The sequence below is a fragment of the Micromesistius poutassou genome, assembly GCF_964030765.1.
Source record: "Micromesistius poutassou genome assembly, chromosome: 13".
Taxonomy (NCBI): Eukaryota; Metazoa; Chordata; class Actinopteri; order Gadiformes; family Gadidae; genus Micromesistius; species Micromesistius poutassou.
Window position 1 is genome coordinate 2,206,279 of NC_140283.1, and position 19,416 is coordinate 2,225,694.

General features: G+C 47.6%; 1 protein-coding gene across 1 annotated transcript; it reads right to left on the bottom strand.

Moving 5' to 3' along the window:
- Positions 1 to 444: 444 nt before the first annotated feature.
- Positions 445 to 12,516, bottom strand: fan1 (FANCD2 and FANCI associated nuclease 1). The gene is made up of 13 exons (XM_084477038.1): positions 11,119 to 12,516; positions 10,899 to 11,039; positions 10,590 to 10,791; positions 10,262 to 10,495; positions 9,727 to 9,858; positions 7,171 to 7,279; positions 6,891 to 7,010; positions 5,875 to 6,039; positions 1,943 to 2,102; positions 1,759 to 1,862; positions 1,464 to 1,658; positions 1,078 to 1,206; positions 445 to 905 (listed from the first exon to the last, which is right to left on the bottom strand). The coding sequence occupies exons 1-13, from the start codon at positions 12,266 to 12,268 to the stop codon at positions 762 to 764; spliced, it is 2,985 nt and encodes a 994-aa protein (XP_084333164.1). The 5' UTR covers positions 12,269 to 12,516; the 3' UTR covers positions 445 to 761.
- Positions 12,517 to 19,416: the final 6,900 nt, after the last annotated feature.

Here is a 19,416-nt window from a genome sequence, read left to right on the forward strand (position 1 = left end):
AGTGTGAAAGGCACAAAGTCAAAGTAATGCATATTAATCATCAGCCAAGTATGTAAGTGGCGACAGTATCTCAGGGGGCTGACTGGCTCGTTTGTCAAGCTCCCTTCTGGCTTGTTGAAGTGTCCTTGAGCGAAACACTTAACTCAGTACTGCTCCCTTGCATGAGGGAATCCAAGACACAACAAGTAAATCTCTGAGTGGCCATATTAGGTAGAACGTGCTAAACATACGATGCTGTTAAATGGCACCCATTAATTATAGTCTAAGATGAACACCAGCACAGTGGCTTGAGATCTCCCCAAGTTATGAAAGTCAAGTTGATTATCCTATTATCCTTTAGATACTGTACAACGCCATTTATCCAAATACTATTTTATTGGGTCTTTCATTTTCTCTTTACAGGTAACGAGAACACATTTTCAATGGAGTGGTTAAAGTGGTTAACATTTAGGATTGTATTTGTTGTAGTGTTATATGACATGGAGGTCCAACTAGAAAATAGTGTTTAATGGCATGTTCTTTTTCTACATGGAAAGTAAGCACATTGTAAGACAATACATTTTTTAGGCTTTTTTTTTGGCTACACCAATCATCATATATATATGATCATCAATATCAAATAATATTGTATAGAATTGTTTATTATTATTACATTATAATTGAACATACTTTTCCTACTGATGGCAATCAATTGTCCTTAATAGCCCCCAAATAGAAAGCTTCTGCCCAATTTAAAGACAATACAATAAAATACCATGGCACTATTTTCTTTCAACAGAGAATCCTTTAGCTCCGATGGCGGTCACATGGCACACCTCCACGTCCGCCCCCAGCTTCTGGAGTTCGTCCAGCCAGATCTGCTGCTTCTGGGACAGCCGGTCGCTCGGCCCCTTCACCTCCACCAACTGGAACACATGCACAGAAAAGGACTTCCCATCAGTGCACAGGGTTCCGGGTCCTGGGCCACGCACATTGTCCCTTGGCTAACAAACCGTTCTGAGTTCTAGGAGTTGCAACATCAATACTAGAAACAAAACAGAAAGCTTAACAGAGAGTTGAACTTTGATGCCATCTCACTTTGTAGCTGTTGGCCGATGTGCTCCACACCACCAGGTCTGGCAGGCCTGCTCGGCAATGCCTGTAATCTTTTGCCATGCGTGTGATCATTCCTGCCAAGAAAGCTCCTCCCAGGCATGACACCAGACTCTGCCAAGACAATACACATGAAGTATTAGGTTATTAAAGACTCCATGTGGCCCCTTCTACCTCCCACTGTTAAAGGACACATTAGACTAAATTACATCGGTCATTAGATCTGCTCATGAAATGTTTGACGATGTCGTTTCAAATGTGCATTAAGGAAAATATTGTGAGTACGTGGTGTGCTGCTTGCCAATTTCACAGCAGTAGAAGCATAAACAAACTCATTATGGTACGATGTATAAAACATCTAAGATCACTACCTGTGCCTGTTGCAGGCTAGAGAAGCGCTCCCAGTTGACCAGTGAACACGCTTTGCCCATGTGACATGTCCACACGTCTTCCATCATGCTATGCAGCACTTCCACTGAAGCTTCACGAAGCAGCTGCACGCGTGTCTCGATAGGCTCTCTCCGGTTCCCATAGAAACAATCAGTGAAAAGGTCCAACGGACATGTCTGCCAGAGGAGATGACAGGTTTGTGTGAGTCTCGTGTTCATTCATATTGGTGAATTTATATAATTAAACATGATGAGACAATCACTTTATTACACACACCTGGTAGAGATTTCGGAAAACATCTGGAATACCCTCCATGAAAATGACATCCCATAATAGAAGGCCAAACAGGGTTGAGAATGTTGAGCCCTCCCCATGGATCCCTATAAGCGGCATGTTAGAAACACTTACTTACAGTTTGATTGTCAGGACGGAGGGATGGACAGGGGGAAGCAGTGCCTACCTTGGTCAAAACCTTGCCTGCAGTAGTGTGCCAGCGACAGCTCTTCCACGGAGCACATGATGGTGGCATTGCTGTGCTCTCCTACCTGGTCTGCAGGCATTAGGAAAACGTTCTTCCCTGTGCCGCCCTCGTGTGGAAACAGCTGACCTCGGATAGTCACCTGAAGGAGACCAGTGCACCAACAGAGAGCCACAGGTACATCATTTCATGTTCAAATCTGCACGATGTAAAGTTGTTTTCTTAAAGGATTTGGCCGGTTTGCTAAGACCCTTGGGTAAAGGTTGACATTGGCTGCCTGTGTCTCAATTCCGAACGAGAGTTTTTAAATGCGACGGTCTGGCCTACGGAGCATTTCCAGTTTGCGTAACAAGCCGTTAACACCCTTTACCTTGTGTGACGAAGCGCCGCTCCTGTCACCTAGCAACCCTGACAGCTGCGGTTCAAACCGGACGGCGGAGGAGAAATATGGAGCCATTATATAATAATTATATAATATATAACGTTAATTAGTTTAACGTTATATGGCTAGTGTTAATGTCATTTAACTTTGACAATAAAGCTACATATTTAAAATAGTCCCAACTTTATTTTAAAAAAATCCAACGAGCAATCAATCTTGGGATACGTTGGGCCGTGAAGGATCCAGCCGGTGGACCCTTCAAATCCGGGAAAAGAAGGCTGCATTTCTCGGCCGCATTTGACAGAGCCTTCGAAATGAGACAGCCTTGTCTCACGCGTCTTGACGTGCCGCTGTGACGGTCTTCAAATGCAGCCTTCAAAGGATGCGGCCCCTGAATTGAGATGCAGCTATTATCTATGTCGAGATGTAAATCAGCATTTATTTTTGTTCAACTCACTCCCTTTAGCTGAGCACACACATTCGGAAATTGGGCCATTGGTGAGCCAGTCAGCACGTACACATGGAGAGTCATAATCGGGTAAATAAACGAATAAGACCTCAACAGGACTTGTAAAATGCATGTAAACACCTTTATCCAATCTACTTCGCACAAAAATCTGAACATGAACGGATATAATTTCTCAACCCAGGCTGGACCGACATAACCAAACTCAAAGAGGAGGAACAGAAGAATAGACAGAGATTGAGCTGGAACTTCAACAAAAGACACAGAGCTCAACATCTCACAAGACACCAGGCGACCATGTCTGGGTAAAAGACACAAAGGAGAAGGGGACAGTGATAAGACAGGCGGAAGCACCAAGGTCATACGTCATTGACACTCCCTGAACGATCCTGCGCCGCAACCAAAACCACCTCGTCACTACGCCAGTGGTGCCAGCAACGCTGACCATCCTACCAGACCATCCCACCAGACCATCCTACCAGAGCCAGAGCAACTTACTGGTCAGCCAGTGAGTCCAGATCATGCAGAGCAGGGCCCAGTTCAGCCACGCAGTCCTGAGCCTCCGGCATGCTACCCTGCAAGAGAGAGCCTCCAGGACCTCCAGGGTACCTGAAGGACTTTGTGGCTAAATAGCAGGTACCCCTGGTAAGACAGTGATTTATATGGGGCAGAATAAACCCCCACACTCAGTAGGAGGATTGGGCAGTCTACCCCACCTTCTTAGTTCAGATTTTCCAGTTAATGTTCATATGCTTATTGTTCATAAGATACAATTTGATTCATAGTTCTACAGGAATATTTGAGACTTGGAACAGTTAACTTTTGATATAGTCAGTTACAGTACAGAGGTGTTAGGTTAATCTTGAGTTATATATCAGTACAACTGATCTTAGAAATGGGGATGTAGTGTTAAGGGATTTTATATGACACAGGATGTGACGTTGCCCCCTAGCGGTTAGGCTTGGTGGGTTGTAAACAAGGCACGGGAATAAAGTCATGCTTAAAGAGTACACCCTCTCTCCGTGCTTATAGAACCACCTAACTCTACAGTGTGCACCAGGCGTAAGAGCGCTGAGATAAGTCGTTCATAGTCGGCATTCTACCTGCATGTATATCAGCATCGTATCGCTTAACGGAGTTCACGTTCTGCGCATGCTCGAGATCTTTTCCGGGGGCCATGAGCCGGAAGTAGAAGGAGACGGTAGTCGTGTTGTTGTCACCGTCGGAAAACGAGAAACAGCGATTTATTTAAAAAGATTGCGCAGAAGATGGAGGAAGCCGGTGTCGTGCCAATGTAGATACCCCCTATAAGAAGTGTATCATCATCAACATGCATTCAGTACACACTACGCTTCGATTTAACCCAAGGCTGAATTAAAAGTACATGTTTTTCTAAATGTTGGTCATCAACAAGTTTGTAAAGTAGTAACGGGCATCTGTCAAAATAAATGTTTTTTTCTTCCGACGTGTTTACGATCTTTCTTCATTCATTGCGCACACATGTAAAGACTCGTAGTGGAGAAGGAATTGGGGGAAAGGAACTTTGACTTTGACTCTCTTAAGTCCAGATTGAACTGTGACATGGAGGAGAAAGGGATTGTTGCCGTATGCAGGCTCCCGTGTAGAAAGATGTTTTCAGCAGACAGCGGTCAGTTCACTTCGGGTCCATGTCATTTCTCAGACGCTCCATTGTTCCGACCTCTCGTCGTATGCGGACTCCTCCGGCTGGACTCCTCTGGCTGCTCTACCACCGGAGGAGTCCGCATACGACCGAGAGGTCGGAACAATGGAGTGTCGGAGAAATGACCCGAAGTGAACTGACAGCTGTCTGCTGAAAACATCTTTCTCGAATGCCGCCTGAGTTTGTTGTTGCTGGTGACGTAAAGAGTTCAGCCGGTGGCTCTATTACCACGAGTTGAAATGGGTACAGCGCCACCTATCGTACCGGGGTAGGACAAGCTTCGGCCAATTGATTGATTTTCTCACCACCATGTATAACCGAGCAATTGCAGTTGTCCAATTGAGGAGCATAGTCGATTTATGCTTTAATCGGATTAAGCTGTGCATGTAAACGTACTGTGACATCCATTATTTTCCAAGTCTTTGGCAGCTCCCACAGCTGTATGTACGTTTTGTCTAACAACAGTAAGCACATACAAACTGCCCTGGCTAGGTTGCTCCCTTCAATAGGGCCGAGAGATGAACAAATCCATACGTTTCGATTCTGTGTACACACGCCATTGTGCATTCTCACTTTGAGACTGAGGTGTGCAGTTAGTGTTCTGAGCAAAGATGGTGGTTACAGGCAGTGAGATGATTCAGAATCCTGAATGAAGAGGGTGGCTGTGTGGCAGTGAGATGATTCAGAATTCTGAGTGCAGAGCAGCTCAGAATGAGGGGGTGTTTTTAACTGATTAGAACACAGCAAAATGTATCACTTGTGAATCTAAATGAGTGCTCAGTTCAAGGTCCATTTGAATTTCAACTGAGCACAATTTGAACTTTTCCCTCACTGAGACAGCCCATTGCAAGCGTTGCGAAGCAATAAATAATCCACATGTCGATTCTAAATACACCGACCTGCTCGTGACATTACACTTTCAAGAATCCTAACTGCATGCCTCTCCGTCTCAAGTCGGTGAGCATGCAAAGTGGCCTGTAAACACAGATTCACATCTTGGAATTGTTCGTTTGTGGACATATATAAATAATATATAAATATAATATACTATATAGTGCTGCTAAACACTTGTTTGGTATAGAATGATGTCAATGGCTGGATTGCTTGTAATCAGTGAGAGGGGGTTGAACAACCTGACCAACATGACCAATAATAGACATCAACAATTACCCTGGGGTCTAGCAAGCCGGCCAAACCCTTTAAGGTTTAACTGAATCATTGTTGTTCAAAATTCTCCTTATTGATTCATAGAGAAAAACATTCACTGGGTAAATTAAGCCATACATGGATGGGTTTTACTCATGAAAAAATGACATGCAGGCTAAGCAATATCTAAGGAAGAAAACCCAGTTGTGACCATGACCACATGTGGGCTTCAGACATACGTGTGTGACATCGGTGACGTCGATAGTTGGCAGCTCTTTGAGCTTCACAAGGTGTTTCTTCATGCTAGGAGACTCCTTCATCCGGACTGCTCTCTGGTGAAGGGACAGCTGATGACCTGTCCGCACCAGGGGGTCTGCCAGCCCATCTCTGATGGCACAAATCGCCTGTATTCATGAGGGGAGGAGGGGGAGGAGGGGGAGCAAACAAACAGGGACAGATGGATGAAAATATAAGAGAGAAAGAAAAGTTGCAGGAGTTTTGGCAGAGCAGAGTTACGATATATCCAACAGTTTATTCATATATTTAGTATGCTCTCATATCAATTATCCAGTTGGACGGTAATGACTTGTTTTGAGTTATGGTACATGTATAACCTGAGTGATTAACTGTGACTGAGTTAGTCAAGGATGTGCTGACGTTTACTGTTTTTTTCCAGTTCTTTCTCCATTGCCTGTAGTGACTCAGTACGTTTACAAGTGTTTGTGTGCTACAGTGTTTCTACAGAGTTGCTAACATCCCCGTCTGCTCCAAACCCAACCCCCCCCCCTCGCTGTACCGCAGCACCACGCCCTCCCCTCATGAGGTCAGTAACCCTATTCTTCATTTATACAGGCCCCTATGTGGTTTTCGAGGAGCCCCTTATCTATTATCGAATTTCATTAAATTATACTTATTTCAATATAGTAACTCCTCGCCTTTATTAAATGAAATGCATTGGAATTCAAGTTATTTAAAACCCTTGTGAGAATATAATTGAAAAAAAAGTTTTGGGTTGTTTTAAGGACAGGTTTGTTCATGCCCATAGCCAGCCATTCTGAAGCAGGCAGGGGCGATTCTAAATGAGCCAAATAACTGACACAGGACCAATAGTCTAAATTTCGGTGTCAACCACTCCATTTCATCCTAGCCAACCCAGAAAGGGGCCTAATACTGGAATTGTCCTTTAAAGATTCCATTTAAACCCAGTATAATATACTACTTAGGTCAGCCTACCATATAACCCATTGTTGCTCACCTGCTCAGGTTTCTTGAGGTGCTGCTGGAGGTTCAGAGCCAGTCTGTCCCACCACCGGCCCCGGCTGTCAGGACAGTACACCGTCTGAGCTAGTAGAGACTGCAGCTCCTCTACCGCCTCCTACAACAAACCACGTACCTCAGTGCCACTGATGGATACCCATTTATCTACTTCATCATTCCACTGGCATCCTCAGTGTTGCTGGTTGTGCTTGGTACCCATGGACCCATATGTAGGATCTTTGTTGTCAGGCTAAAAGAACAGAAGCTATGGAGCAAACCTTATAGCAGCGCTGCCTCTGCAGGATCTCCACCCCCCGGGAGAGGATGCGAGTGTATGCCCAGCCAGTGGTGAAGCAGCGCAGGAACACAGGCAGCTGCTCCTGGTGACTGGCCGAACACAACCAAGAGTTAGCAGTGCCATCGGTATGGGGAAGGGGCTGCTCCTGGTGACTGGCCGAACACAACCAAGAGTTAGCAGTGCCATCGGTACGGGGAAGGGGCTGCTCCTGGTGACTGGCCGAACACAACGAAGAGTTAGCAGCGCCATTGGTACAGGAAGGGGCTGCTTCTGTGGCGAATCGGCAGCAGGTGGGGGCAGGTGCATGTACGTTGTTTTATCGTTGAAGATATCCTGAGGATTCCAAGTTTGAGCGCAGTGGATTTAAACTGATGACAGGTGAGATGGTTAAGAAATGGAGATCCTTTTCCAAGTTATTGAATTGACTTCCCTGAGTTGTAACCAGGGACTGATTCAACACTCCTGTGATATCCTGCTACCTTTGAATGGAGTTCAGGGAACAATCCTGTTGATCTGATATTTAATGACACCAACTTTGGTGGAATTGTAAACAATAACATAAAACTACCACCACTGATGTACATCACCACCACTGATGTACGATGATTGGATATTCATAATAATCAATATATATATACTTTCCTGTATACAGTAGACGGGAAAGTCTCTGGGTGGCGATGCATGCCTTTACAATCAACCAGAGATCCGGTCTACCTTCCCAGAGTTTCCCTAACTATTTGTCACTGTAGTCTAGATTAACCTGAAAACCGTCACTGAATCCACTTCTAAGTGCCAACCCAATATTCTCGGTTGAACAATGGTTGTAATCTATCATATTGACGACTAAGACAATACATAATACTCTTAACAGCACAAGCTTGGACCTTTGGCTCCATCGGGGGGCATAGAAGATCCCCAGATCACAACACGGTCCACCTTCTGCCAGCCAGTATTGATTCATTGTCAGACGCGGTGTAAAGTTACATTGCAATTGGTCTCTGTTATCCCCTCTTAAACACTGACTATTTAGCCTAAGAACAAGCAGTGGGTGTCTAAGTCCCTTCAAACCTGACATAAGTGGCAAGTAAGTAAGGTAAGTGGCAGTCTGCTTTTGTTGAGAGGGATATGACTGGTGAGGGTAGAGATAAAGAAAACGTAACTTACAAGGATAAAATAGAGGTAGCAGCTGAATACACAGATGGCTGAAAACGATGACAGGGTCATGTGACGAGGGCAACAACAAGGTCTTAGCTATTGATGGTTGTAAGATGTAAGAAGTACAGGCAGCTTGCCGATGGCAACAGTCTTTTAACTTGTTTACATTTTCATGCTTTTTTTTTACAGGTGATTATACATAGATTCATGGGAAAACTGCTGCTGCCAGGAGACAAAAGTAAGAAAACGCTCAGGACCAGCCAATATGTGTGGGAGTGTTCCTAAGACTTTCACATTTCTCTTTCTTTAAAGGGAACCAAAATCTCTCCTAATGAAACAGGTTTGTAAAAGGATTTTAGGACAGGTAGAGTGCCTGCTTCATCCTTTTTAATTCCCCACATAGCAGGGAGAGGGGTGATCCATCTGCTTTACCAACATGGTAGGCTTCTGTCGATTGACTTCTCATTGGATTTTAACATATCCAGCCCCACCTGCTGGCAGAGAAGCATCTTGCTAACCTCCAGCTAGATCTGAACATCATGGGCTGGCACTGACATACAGATTGTGGACAATTATACGTACCTTGACTGTTATTGACAATGAATTACGTTTTGAGGTCAACACTGACACCATTTGCAACAAGGTGGAGCATTGGTTATATTTCTTATGAAGCATTTGATTTACTGTTAATACTGTTATGAACTGTTATCTCTGTTAAAGCTTTTATTTAATATTTTGTGACTTTTATTTTGTAAGGTGGCCTGGTTTTTAAATGTGATCTCTTTGTAATAGAAAACAACCAGGTATACTATACTGGTGACAGTGGTCAGTGAATCAGTGCGCTGGGACAGGACCAGCTGAAGGGTATCATTAATAGGATGTGCTCCCTGGGCCAGCCCTCCAGAATGCCATGGGGGAACCAACCAGGCCAAGGAACCCCTCTGTCCTGTGGCCATTGGTTTATTTTATCGCTGACTACTGGTAATGATGAGCCTCTTGTCTTTGTGTTTTTATTTGAACTTCATGTTGAGCTCCTCGTCGTGGCGGGTGCAGGGGGATGTGTATGGTGCTGGATGTGTGCTCCAGCTGCCCGACTCATCTCCACATGGGGACAATAAAGATTTTGAACTTGCTGTGTGTACAATTTTATTACAATTCAACCATTAAGGCTATATTATCCGCATAGCAAGTCACAGAGAATACTTTTCGGATACATTTCATTATGGTAGGGGTCTGGGGTGTTGCTCAATGATGCCTGTAGGTAGGCTGTGGACTTTGGGGTTCGAACCCAGAACCTTCCGGTTGGGAGAAAACCATGACCACTGGACTATCCTGCCCACCTGATATGATCAGTAGATGGCATGGTGTGTGTGGTACTCACGTGAGGTCGTGGGTGTTTCCCAGTTCCTGCCAGGCGGTCTTGGCTGCGTTGTAAAGGTCACAGGCCTCCTCCCACTGGCCCCCCTGCATCGCTGTGACCACCTCATGTAGGGCCCGCATGGCCGCCTCATACCTGCACTCACCAGGTTGAGTCATTTTCAATCGATGAATATGCATGTAATGTTACTATAACAATTCAGGATCTCTAATTTATATATATAAATAATTAAACATGGGGGTGAGTGATAATAATAAAATTAAATATCACAATTTATTTCATTGAATACATTATATATTACATTCATATTTGAACATCGATACTTTGTTACTGTTTGTTGAAATATTACATATATTTATATATATTTTATTTTAGATATATTTAACAGGAGAAACAATGATTGGTAGCATGGGGAGAAAACCATTTAAAATTAAACACATTTACAGTAAAGAACCATTAAAGATGAGTAATATACACGATTTAAACTGCATCACAAAATTACAAAACTCAAGTGCCATTTCTGGCCGCAGCAGCCCACCTTATAAGGTCATCCCTGTCCTGGAAGAGCCTGGCGCAGCGCTTCACGGTGTAGTCAGGGAAGGCCAGTCGGCCGGAGTTGACCAGCAGGATGGTGTACAGCTGACCCTGGCCCCCAGAGCCCATCTCCTCCTCCTCCATGCCGTCCGTCAGAGAGAACAGCAGCAGCACTCTGGAGAACACAGCCCGCGGACCTCGACGCAGACGCACACAGAAGCCTGCCAGCTGCTTTGCCCTGTAGGTTCAAGGAGGATCATTCAGTGTGCTATAATGGTGTGAGTGAACTGACCTGTGGATTGAATGATCCCTGGATTCTCTTTTGTTCAGACCTCTTAAGAATGACGGCTCCAATGTTGTTTTGACCCGCGGCCAGGCTGAAGAGGGACTTCTGACGGCTCAGACGCTGGAGCCCGTCCACCAGCTGCTGCTTCTGAGTCACCGAGCTGCTCAGATGGAAGGTCTTCGCAAGACTTTTGAGATCTGGGGCCAGGAGAAGGTCCAGAACCTCACCCAGATCCTGCAGGTCACTCTCTGCAACAAGGAGGGGTCCGGATAAACCAACGTTTATTACCACATGAAACATTTAATAATAAGGTTAATAATATTGTGATGTACAATTAATTTGTCATTTCATAAACCTTTCTCTAGGAAGCCACAATCCACCAGCTCTTGAGCGACAGGTCCCAGGTCCTTGGATATTTCTTCATAATCCAGTCGATTCACTTGGAGCCATTTCAGTTTCCTTTGAAACAATCTCACGTACAGCTTCTGTCCCATGACTTTTAAAAGGGAAATAGGCGTGAGTGAAGCTAGGGTAAACGATAAAGAAATGATAAAAAACATTGGATTTCAAGTTACCTGAGAGTTTTTCAAAGGCGTGTATCGACGACAGGTCCTCCTGGTTAAAGAGCTCTCTGTCGTCCTCGTTCTCCAGCACCGCCTCTAGAACGGTCCGGAAGTTACGGAGGTAGTACGGTAATCTGGAGCTATTAATACTTTCAGAGTCCTTGCTGGGTTCCACAGCGCTATGTTCAGACGTTTCAGCTCCATCCAAGCTTTTATCCACTTTCTTGTGGACTTTCTGTGGTTTATTCCATAAGCAAGAAGCTGTAGATGGTTCCTTTTGTTGGTTGCTGGTGTCAGAGATCTCTGTTTGTTCTTGGCTGGAGAGCATCATGTTTGATTCGATACTTATCCCCTCGAGTTTAGCTTTTTTGCTAGAAACTGACATTTTATCCATGGACGTCCCAGGAAGTTCTGCTTTTCTCTTAGAGGAAGGAGAGGGCAGCCCCGGAGAAAATACTGGATGGATGGTCACTTCTTCAGACTTGTTTACTTCCATGATGTGTTCATTTTCTAAACACTGTGGGCTTGTAATTGAGGTATAGTTCTTCTCACTATGGCTAACCTGTGGTGTCAGATCAGCGGTTATTGAGCAGGCTTTGTTGTCATCGAGACCATCACACAAATTTTCTTTCTGTGAACTGCTGAGCTCTGAGTTACATCCATCCGTATTTGGTATCTTTCTGTTCTCCCCATGTTCACGTATTCTACACAACTTGGAGGAAAGAGCACCAAGGTCGAGCTGTTTCACCACTGACAAATTGCTTTTCTCTCGCGTCATCTGTCTAGTGCGGTGCTTTTTAAAATAAGGACTTGTTTTGATCTCCTTGTTCTCTTCAGACTGAGAAGACACGTCTGGGGCATGTGATTTAACTCCATTTACTTTGGGGGACAGTTCTTTACGGGGTACAATGGAATCATTACCTGCTGGGGCAGCATCGTCTGCTCTCTGGAAGTTCTTGCACTGCAAATCGATGTGATTGTTGATGCTGAGCCTGGGTACCAGCTGGCCGCACAGAGGACAGGCCACTTCTGCTGGGGGCGTGTTCTTAAAGAACGAAGTGATGGGAGTTGTCACACTGGCGGATGAGTTATTACTTTGGTTTACTTTCTTCTTGCCCTTAGACAGGGATAAACGGTTTCTGGGTTTGTTTCTTTCACTCATGTCGGAAGGTGTCACGTAGACCCACTGCGTGGTCCACCAACGGGGAGATTCAAAGTTACCGCTACATGGACGTGTTCCGTTATAACTAAAGTCAAGTCGTATACATCGTCGCTTTGATTAAAAGCTGATATTTTAGACATAGTCTCTACATATGTACCTTACATTTTTTTGATTTCTGGCTAATTAGACGGATACTCATGCACTTAACGACATCATAACAACAACATAAAGCTAGCTCACTGTGTAGGCTACCGCGCCTCAGACGACTAGCAGAGCGCAGAGCGTGGATAGACTGTAGTAGTCGATCAAAGATCAACTACCACATCACAGCGTAAAAATAAACATTGATTTTTTTTTCTAAAAAGCTAATCTAAAACAACAATTTCAAACAGAATAGTTGTCTATGATGCATTCAGGAAGACGGTGAGTGACATTTTGATAAACCATTGTACCATAGGCCTACAACATTAATAATTTAGAAAGGGCAACTTGAAAATATTAACGATAAAGGGACATTTAAGGTGGCTCCATTTTTCCATTCCTTCTCAGGATTTCTACTATTTTATTCATTTTTTTTTTTTCGTTTTCATTCGATCAGTGAACTGGAGATTTTAGCGGGGAAGCGAACACAGTATCTGTGTTCGCTTCCCCGCTTCGCCCAATCTGGCAACCTTGGCTGCAGTGCGCTGCAACCAGGGTTGCCAGATTGGGCGGGAAATCTGGCCCAATCTGGCAACACCGCACAGGAGTGGGGGTGTATCTCCTACACAGATTCCAGGGCGCACCTTTTATTCCCACACCTCCCGTCCAGATAGATCAAGATGCAGGCGTTTTAAAAGCGAGGAGGATCGCCGTCCAGATCGATGTTTGTGAGTGCCATATTGAATAATATGATGGGGGGGGGGGAGGGGGGCGGTGGGGGGGTGGGGGGGGATAACCTTTCTATGCATAGGCCTGTGATGCTTGCGGTAGTCCTGGTCGAGACAATAGTGCTTGCTATGCACCCTAAGGTGGAACCCCAGCCCCATGAGTGAGATGCCAGCATAGTGCAATCTCGATATTTTTAAATCAAGGTCGATCTGATTTTGCACCGCTGCGTTAATGCATCCAGTCTGGAGGATGGATAACACAATGCGATCACCTTCGATACGTTGGAGCCGAAATGCAGGGAGTGCAGAGATCTAAGATCTGGGGGTGATCCCAGCCTGGATTTTGTAAACGCGACATCCACTTTTGTGGCATAACCATGGTGGACCACAAACCCCTGCAGTTGCGGCAAAAGTTTGGCGTGAGGGCTGATAGAATCTCGTCCAAATATGAAGGATCGTCACCGAAGACTAGGGTGTCTGTTATTGATCAGAGCTTCAGAGGCAGTTCAGCACCATGGAGAGTTCACCATTTGGTCTGATCGGGTAGCCTGTGTTTCTGGGGAGCCTGTGTTGTTTTGCAAAGAAAATACTGGGGCATTGTTATTTTTCTTAGTCTAGTTCTGAATCACGATCCGTTGTCCATGTCCGTTATACATTGTAAAATGTTTTGAACTTTTAGAGGATAAAATAATCATGCAGTATTTTTTGTTTGTTACAATTATGAGACAAACAACCTGTCCATCAGTCGAACGTCACTGTTGCACCTTCTTGTTTTGGTGAGGGTGCCACTGATCACGTGTCTGTGCTGGGCGTGGTGTCATCATTTTAATGATTCAATTACATCGTCAAATTTAACCTTTCAACCATTTAATTGGCTCATTGATTATTCAAATCAAATCATCATAGGAGTCAACAAGGTCTATTTCTGTTTATACCATGTCAACCATAATGTAACCCGTTTGTCTGTGTGTTTGGTGTCCCCACAGGGCTTAGTGTAGTGGTCTTACTGGGCCAGATATGGCACATGGAAAAAGGCCAGACACACTTAACAGAGTCCTGGTTCCCGGCTCTCCGCCCTGCCCTGCCGCCTGCAGGGGGAAGAATGAGCACCAGGAGGAACAGAGGAGCCTAGCGAGGGAGGAGCAGGCTCACTCCAGGAGAAGCCACAGTGACCATGGACAGCCGCCCCCCCCCGGCCCTGCCACGCACTACTTCCTGAAGTCGGAGAACATGGAGGAGGCGGAGACCTGCTCCGAGTACGACAACGTGGGCTCGGACGTGGAGCAGGACTACGACGAGGTCCTGCACGTCAACCGGGGAGGAGGAGGGGGAGGAGGAGGGGGAGGACACGTCAACATGAGCTACTACAGTCAGTACTCCTCCGAGGAGGGCAGCTACGCAGAACACACCCTGGCGGGGGAGGTGCTGTCCGGCCCCGTGACGCCTCCCCCCTCTCCCCCTCTGCATCGGCAGGAGGCGCGCCCCGACGCCGAGCCGCCCCGCCTGTCCGACCCGCGCTTCTGTCACCACCCGCCCCCCTCCCCTCCCCTCCCCGCCCCCCCGCCCGGAGGGGAGCGCGACGGCCACGGCCACGCTCACGCCGGCGGCGGCGGCGAGGCGGACGCCATCCGGAGACTGGGCTACTTCATCGACGACTCGGACGAGATAGAGGAGGTGCTGGACGGGGTGCGCTTTGTGGAGGACCTAGAGGAGGACTGTGACATGGGCCCCGAGGAGACGGCCCCTGCGTCCGTCTACCAGTGCAGCGACGCCCAGCGGGGCAGCAAGAGAGGCGAGGAGCGGTTCAGAGAGGACCGGGCGGCCGTCGCCAGGAGCCCCGAGCCGCCGTCAGAGGCCAGCAGGCGGCTGGTGTGCGAGGCCGCTCGCCGGGGCTCCAGAGAGAAGGTGCGGCCGGCGAACGGGAGAGGGAGGAGGGGGGGCCCGGCCGGGGAGGCTGAGAACGGAGCCGCGGGCCCCAAAGGAGGACCGGGCGTCAGCGGCGAACCCAACCCAAAGACGGCCCCGAAGGACGGCAGGAAGGCCGTCACACGGACCAAAACCAGATCTGATGGCGTGAAAAGCCGACCCCAGCCCCCGCCCCGGCAGGCCCCGCCCCCGAGGCACGTCCCCCCAAAGCAGGCCCCGGCGCCCAGAGAGAACCCCGTCCCGTCCCCGGCCCCCCGTGACAACGGGGCTGCACACCCACAAGAGGGTCACTCCAGAGCCACCAAACAGAGCCCAGAGCAGGAAGCTCCAGCGCAGCACAGGGATCCTCTCCCAGACAGAGCTAGACAGCCAGAGAAGAACCCACAGGTAACGTGGTGTCTCTTATCCTGTTCTGTGTCCTGTTCTGGGCTGTGGGCGGTACATTCAGTCCATATCAGCCTCCCTCAAGTGTCACACAGGAACATAAGTGGGATGTTGCAAACAATATATTCAATTCCACAGAGATAAACAAACACAGAGATAAACACAGAGATAAACAAATGCAAAACTCCATTTTATGAATAACGCATCAATGTTAATTACCTTGCGTTCAAGTATTGCTCGTCCTGTTGTGCTGTCCTGAATGTGTACAGCAGAGCGAGAGGAGCCAGACCGCCCCGATGGCTGAGGAGGGGCCCGAGCAGCCGAGCAGGCCCCCGTGCCCGCAGGAGCCCCCCCCACCAGAGGAGAACAACAGCAGCCCCCAGGTGAGGTGCTTAAGCTTAACGTGTGGTTACCCCCCAGTGAAGGGCCAGCACCCCGACTGGTGTAAATGTGAGGTAAACAAAGAGAGTAGGCGGTTCTTACAGACATATTCCTTCTGTTTATGGCCGTGTTTGCAACGTGTTAGCGGGGGCAGCAGTAGCTCTGGAGGTAAAGCGGGTTGACTGGTAACCGGAAGATTAATAGTTATATCTACGGCTCCTTATAGCTTAGAGTGTCGAGGTGTCCCTGATCAAGACACCTCACTAACTGCTCCTGAGGAGCTGGCTGTCGCCCTGCATGGTTCACTCCGCCGCCAGTGTTTGAATGTGTGAATGAATAGTTGTAAGTAGTTGTAGTTGTAGTTGTCTTACTAAATGTAAAATGTCAAATGTTTATGTGTGACATTGGGATTTTGTGATGGTGTGATTGTCCTAATCCCACGAAAGGTCTGCTGGAAGGTAGTGCTGTTGTAACTGAAGCTACAGCGATACTATGAGTGTAGACACAATGCTACGGAGCACTAATCAATATCCACCTTTTGCAGAAAACACAGGAAACGGCCGCCTTCCCCAGCTTTGTGGACGGTAACAGTCTTACATGTAAATGCCAAACATGTAGAGCTTCATTTACACACGCTTTGTGCTCCATATGTAACTACAAGAGTGTGCTGCTGTGTGTCTTCTGCTGTTGTGGCTTTAGTCCCAGGCCCCTGTGAGCCAGAGGACCTCATTGACGGGATCATATTCGCGGCAAACTACCTGGGCTGCACGCAGGTGCTGTCCGATAAGAATCCCTCCAAGTCCATACGCATGACGCAGGCCCAGGAGGCCGTTAGCCACATCAAGGTGAGCGTCTTCTAGAGAGGGACCCAAGTCAGCGAACAAGATGAGATGAGCATGAGATGACTAACAGTAAAGGCTTGCTCCAGATAGGGTAACACCTGTGTTATACGCTGTTGCGCCACACGATGGTGCTGTTACACCTTTTTTGCACACGACTAACGTTCAGTGTAAGGCTTTTAACGTTACTGTTTTGTATATGGACTGCTACATAAAAGGTGTAAGGTCAAATTATTAAACCTGTGATAGAAACATACATTGTATATCAAATGGCCATGTTTATCGTCCTTATTCTGTGAAAACAACACAGAGTCAAGATGAGGACTCTCAAATGGTCACTGAGGTGGACCTCTTCATCTCCACTAAAGCCGTCAAGGTGCTGAACGCTGATACGCAGGTCAGTCACTACTAAAAGATCAACTAATACTTAATGAAGTCATTTCACCCGTTCCACCGCTCATACAAATACATGTTCTTATTTTGGTCGGATAAAGACTTTGACATTGTACGTTTTCTGCTCCCGGTCCTCCTCAGGAGACCATGATGGACAGTGCCTTGCGGACCATCTCCTACATCGCAGACATCGGCAGCATCGTGGTGCTGATGGCCCGCCGACGCATGTCCCAGGGAAACCTCCAGGACGACTCGGAGGCCTCCATGTCCTCCGCCGACAGCAAGAACCAGTACCGGATGATCTGCTACGTCTTTGAGTCGGAGGACGTGAGTGTTCGCACCATTAGAGCACAAACACAACAATAACGAGAGAAAAACACCCAAAGAGATGACATCTAAGGTATGGCATCTGGTTTGCTGTTTCTATATATAGTTCAGTCGACGATTACATGCGTTTTCTTTACCCTCTCTGGTGCTGAGTAATGGTGTACCCTAAGGCCCTCCCCCTGCCTCCTCTAGGCGCAGCTCATCGCTCAGTCCATTGGTCAGGCTTTCAGCGTGGCCTACAGGGAGTTCCTCCGAGCCAATGGCATCAACCCCAAGGACCTGAGTCAGAAACAATACAGTGACATAATCAACTCCCAGGAGATGTACAACGATGACCTCATTCATTTCTCAAACTCTGACAACTGTAAAGAGGTAGGAAAAAAAACCTGAAACACAAACAAATATCATTCATAACATGGTTGATTCCCTTTAAAGATCCCATATCATGCTTTTTTTAGGGTTAATAATTGCATTTTGGTGAACTACTAGAATAGGGTTACAGGTCTGTTTTGTGTCATGTCGCTTTATGGCACGCCTCCTGAGTAGCCCAGTCTGCTGTGATTGGTCAGCACGCCCACGATGTTGCGAATGGTCGACGCGTTGCGCGTGAGTCGGCAAATTCACACCCCCGAGAAGTTGTAACATTGCCGGTCGCTGGGACGCACGACTTCTGCACTTCAGCACCGCCCACTGCACGGCTGACAGTCTGACGTCACACTGTCACAGAAGTACAGTTTGAGCGAAACAAGCTGTTTCAAGCACTTACTGAGGGTTGTTCTCGGTGGTCGCGAATACTCCCCCTGGCTCGGATTTATCTGGTTTATCAAACGTAAAACACGTATACATACGTCATATAACAGCCTAAAGCAAAGGGAATGGTAAAAAAAAAGCATGATATCACCCCTTTAAACCATAAGAGCCAAACAGACGCGTTCCCCTGAGCTGTGCTGTGCCGTGCAGCTGTACGTGGAGAAGCAGAAGGGGGAGATGCTGGGCGTGGTGATCGTGGAGTCGGGGTGGGGCTCCATCCTGCCCACCGTCATCCTGGCCAACATGCTGAACAGCGGGCCGGCCGCGCGCTCGGGGCGCCTCAGCGTGGGCGACCAGATCATGTCCATCAACGACACCAGCCTGGTGGGGCTGCCGCTGGCCACCTGCCAGGGCATCATCAAGGTAGCCCCTCCCCCAGCCCACCTTCCTGTCCGTCCCGCCGGACGCCGCTTCCCCGTTTAGGTTTTCAATGACGTCTAGAAGTGTCGATGTATAGTATAGCATGTGTGTTTATGTGTGTTTATGTTTTTAGACGAGAGTTTTAAGCCAGCATTTTCATATTCGACTCTCATCCTCGCGATTGAGATCTAACACGTAGCACGTACGCACACACACACACACACACACACACACACAGGAAATTTGGTCTTGTATTTGGGGAAAAAGCTTTGGTTGCAGAGAGATGTGTGGTTGTGTTGTTGTGTACTTCAGGGGTTAAAGACCCTGGTGAAGGTGAAGCTGAGCATCGTCAGCTGCCCTCCTGTCACCACCGTGCTCATCAAGAGACCCGACCTCAAGTTCCAGCTGGGCTTCAGTGTTCAGAACGGCATTGTGAGTAACGCGTCTCTCCTAAAGTCCATCCATCCCCTTTTATTTCCCATATGGTCTTTACCTTAACTCGGGCGATAGGGTAAGTAGGGCAGCTCCGGGTCCCCCTCCCTGGAGGCCCTCCACCAGCTGCTCCGGTGGGACGGCTGGACAGTCCCAGGCCCCCAAGGGAGACCTCCTCCCTCCAGCCTGTCCCGGGTCAGCCCTGGGATCTCCTCCCAGTTGGGCGCACATGGAACCCCTCCAACAGGACGTGCCTGGGGGTATCCTGAACAGATGCCCCGACCACCTCAGCTGGCCCCGCTCCAGCCAGCAGGGGGCCAGCAGGGGGCCCGTCACGCTGCTCCTCATCCTACCGCGGAGTGAGGGCTCAGCTGGGCCGCACTTTCAGCCGCTCGGATCCAGCTCTGTGTCCGACACTGGCCTAAGC

Bases quoted from the DNA above. Each gene is read 5' to 3' on its own strand.
- fan1 (XM_084477038.1), bottom strand. From the start codon at position 12,268: ATGAGTGAAAGAAACAAACCCAGAAACCGTTTATCCCTGTCTAAGGGC. The intron at 9,859-10,261 runs GTGGGCTGCTGC...TGGTGAGTGCAG, and splicing joins GACAGGGATGACCTTATAAG to GTATGAGGCGGCCATGCGGG. The intron at 1,659-1,758 runs GTGTGTGTAATA...CTCCTCTGGCAG, and splicing joins TTTTCCGAAATCTCTACCAG to ACATGTCCGTTGGACCTTTT.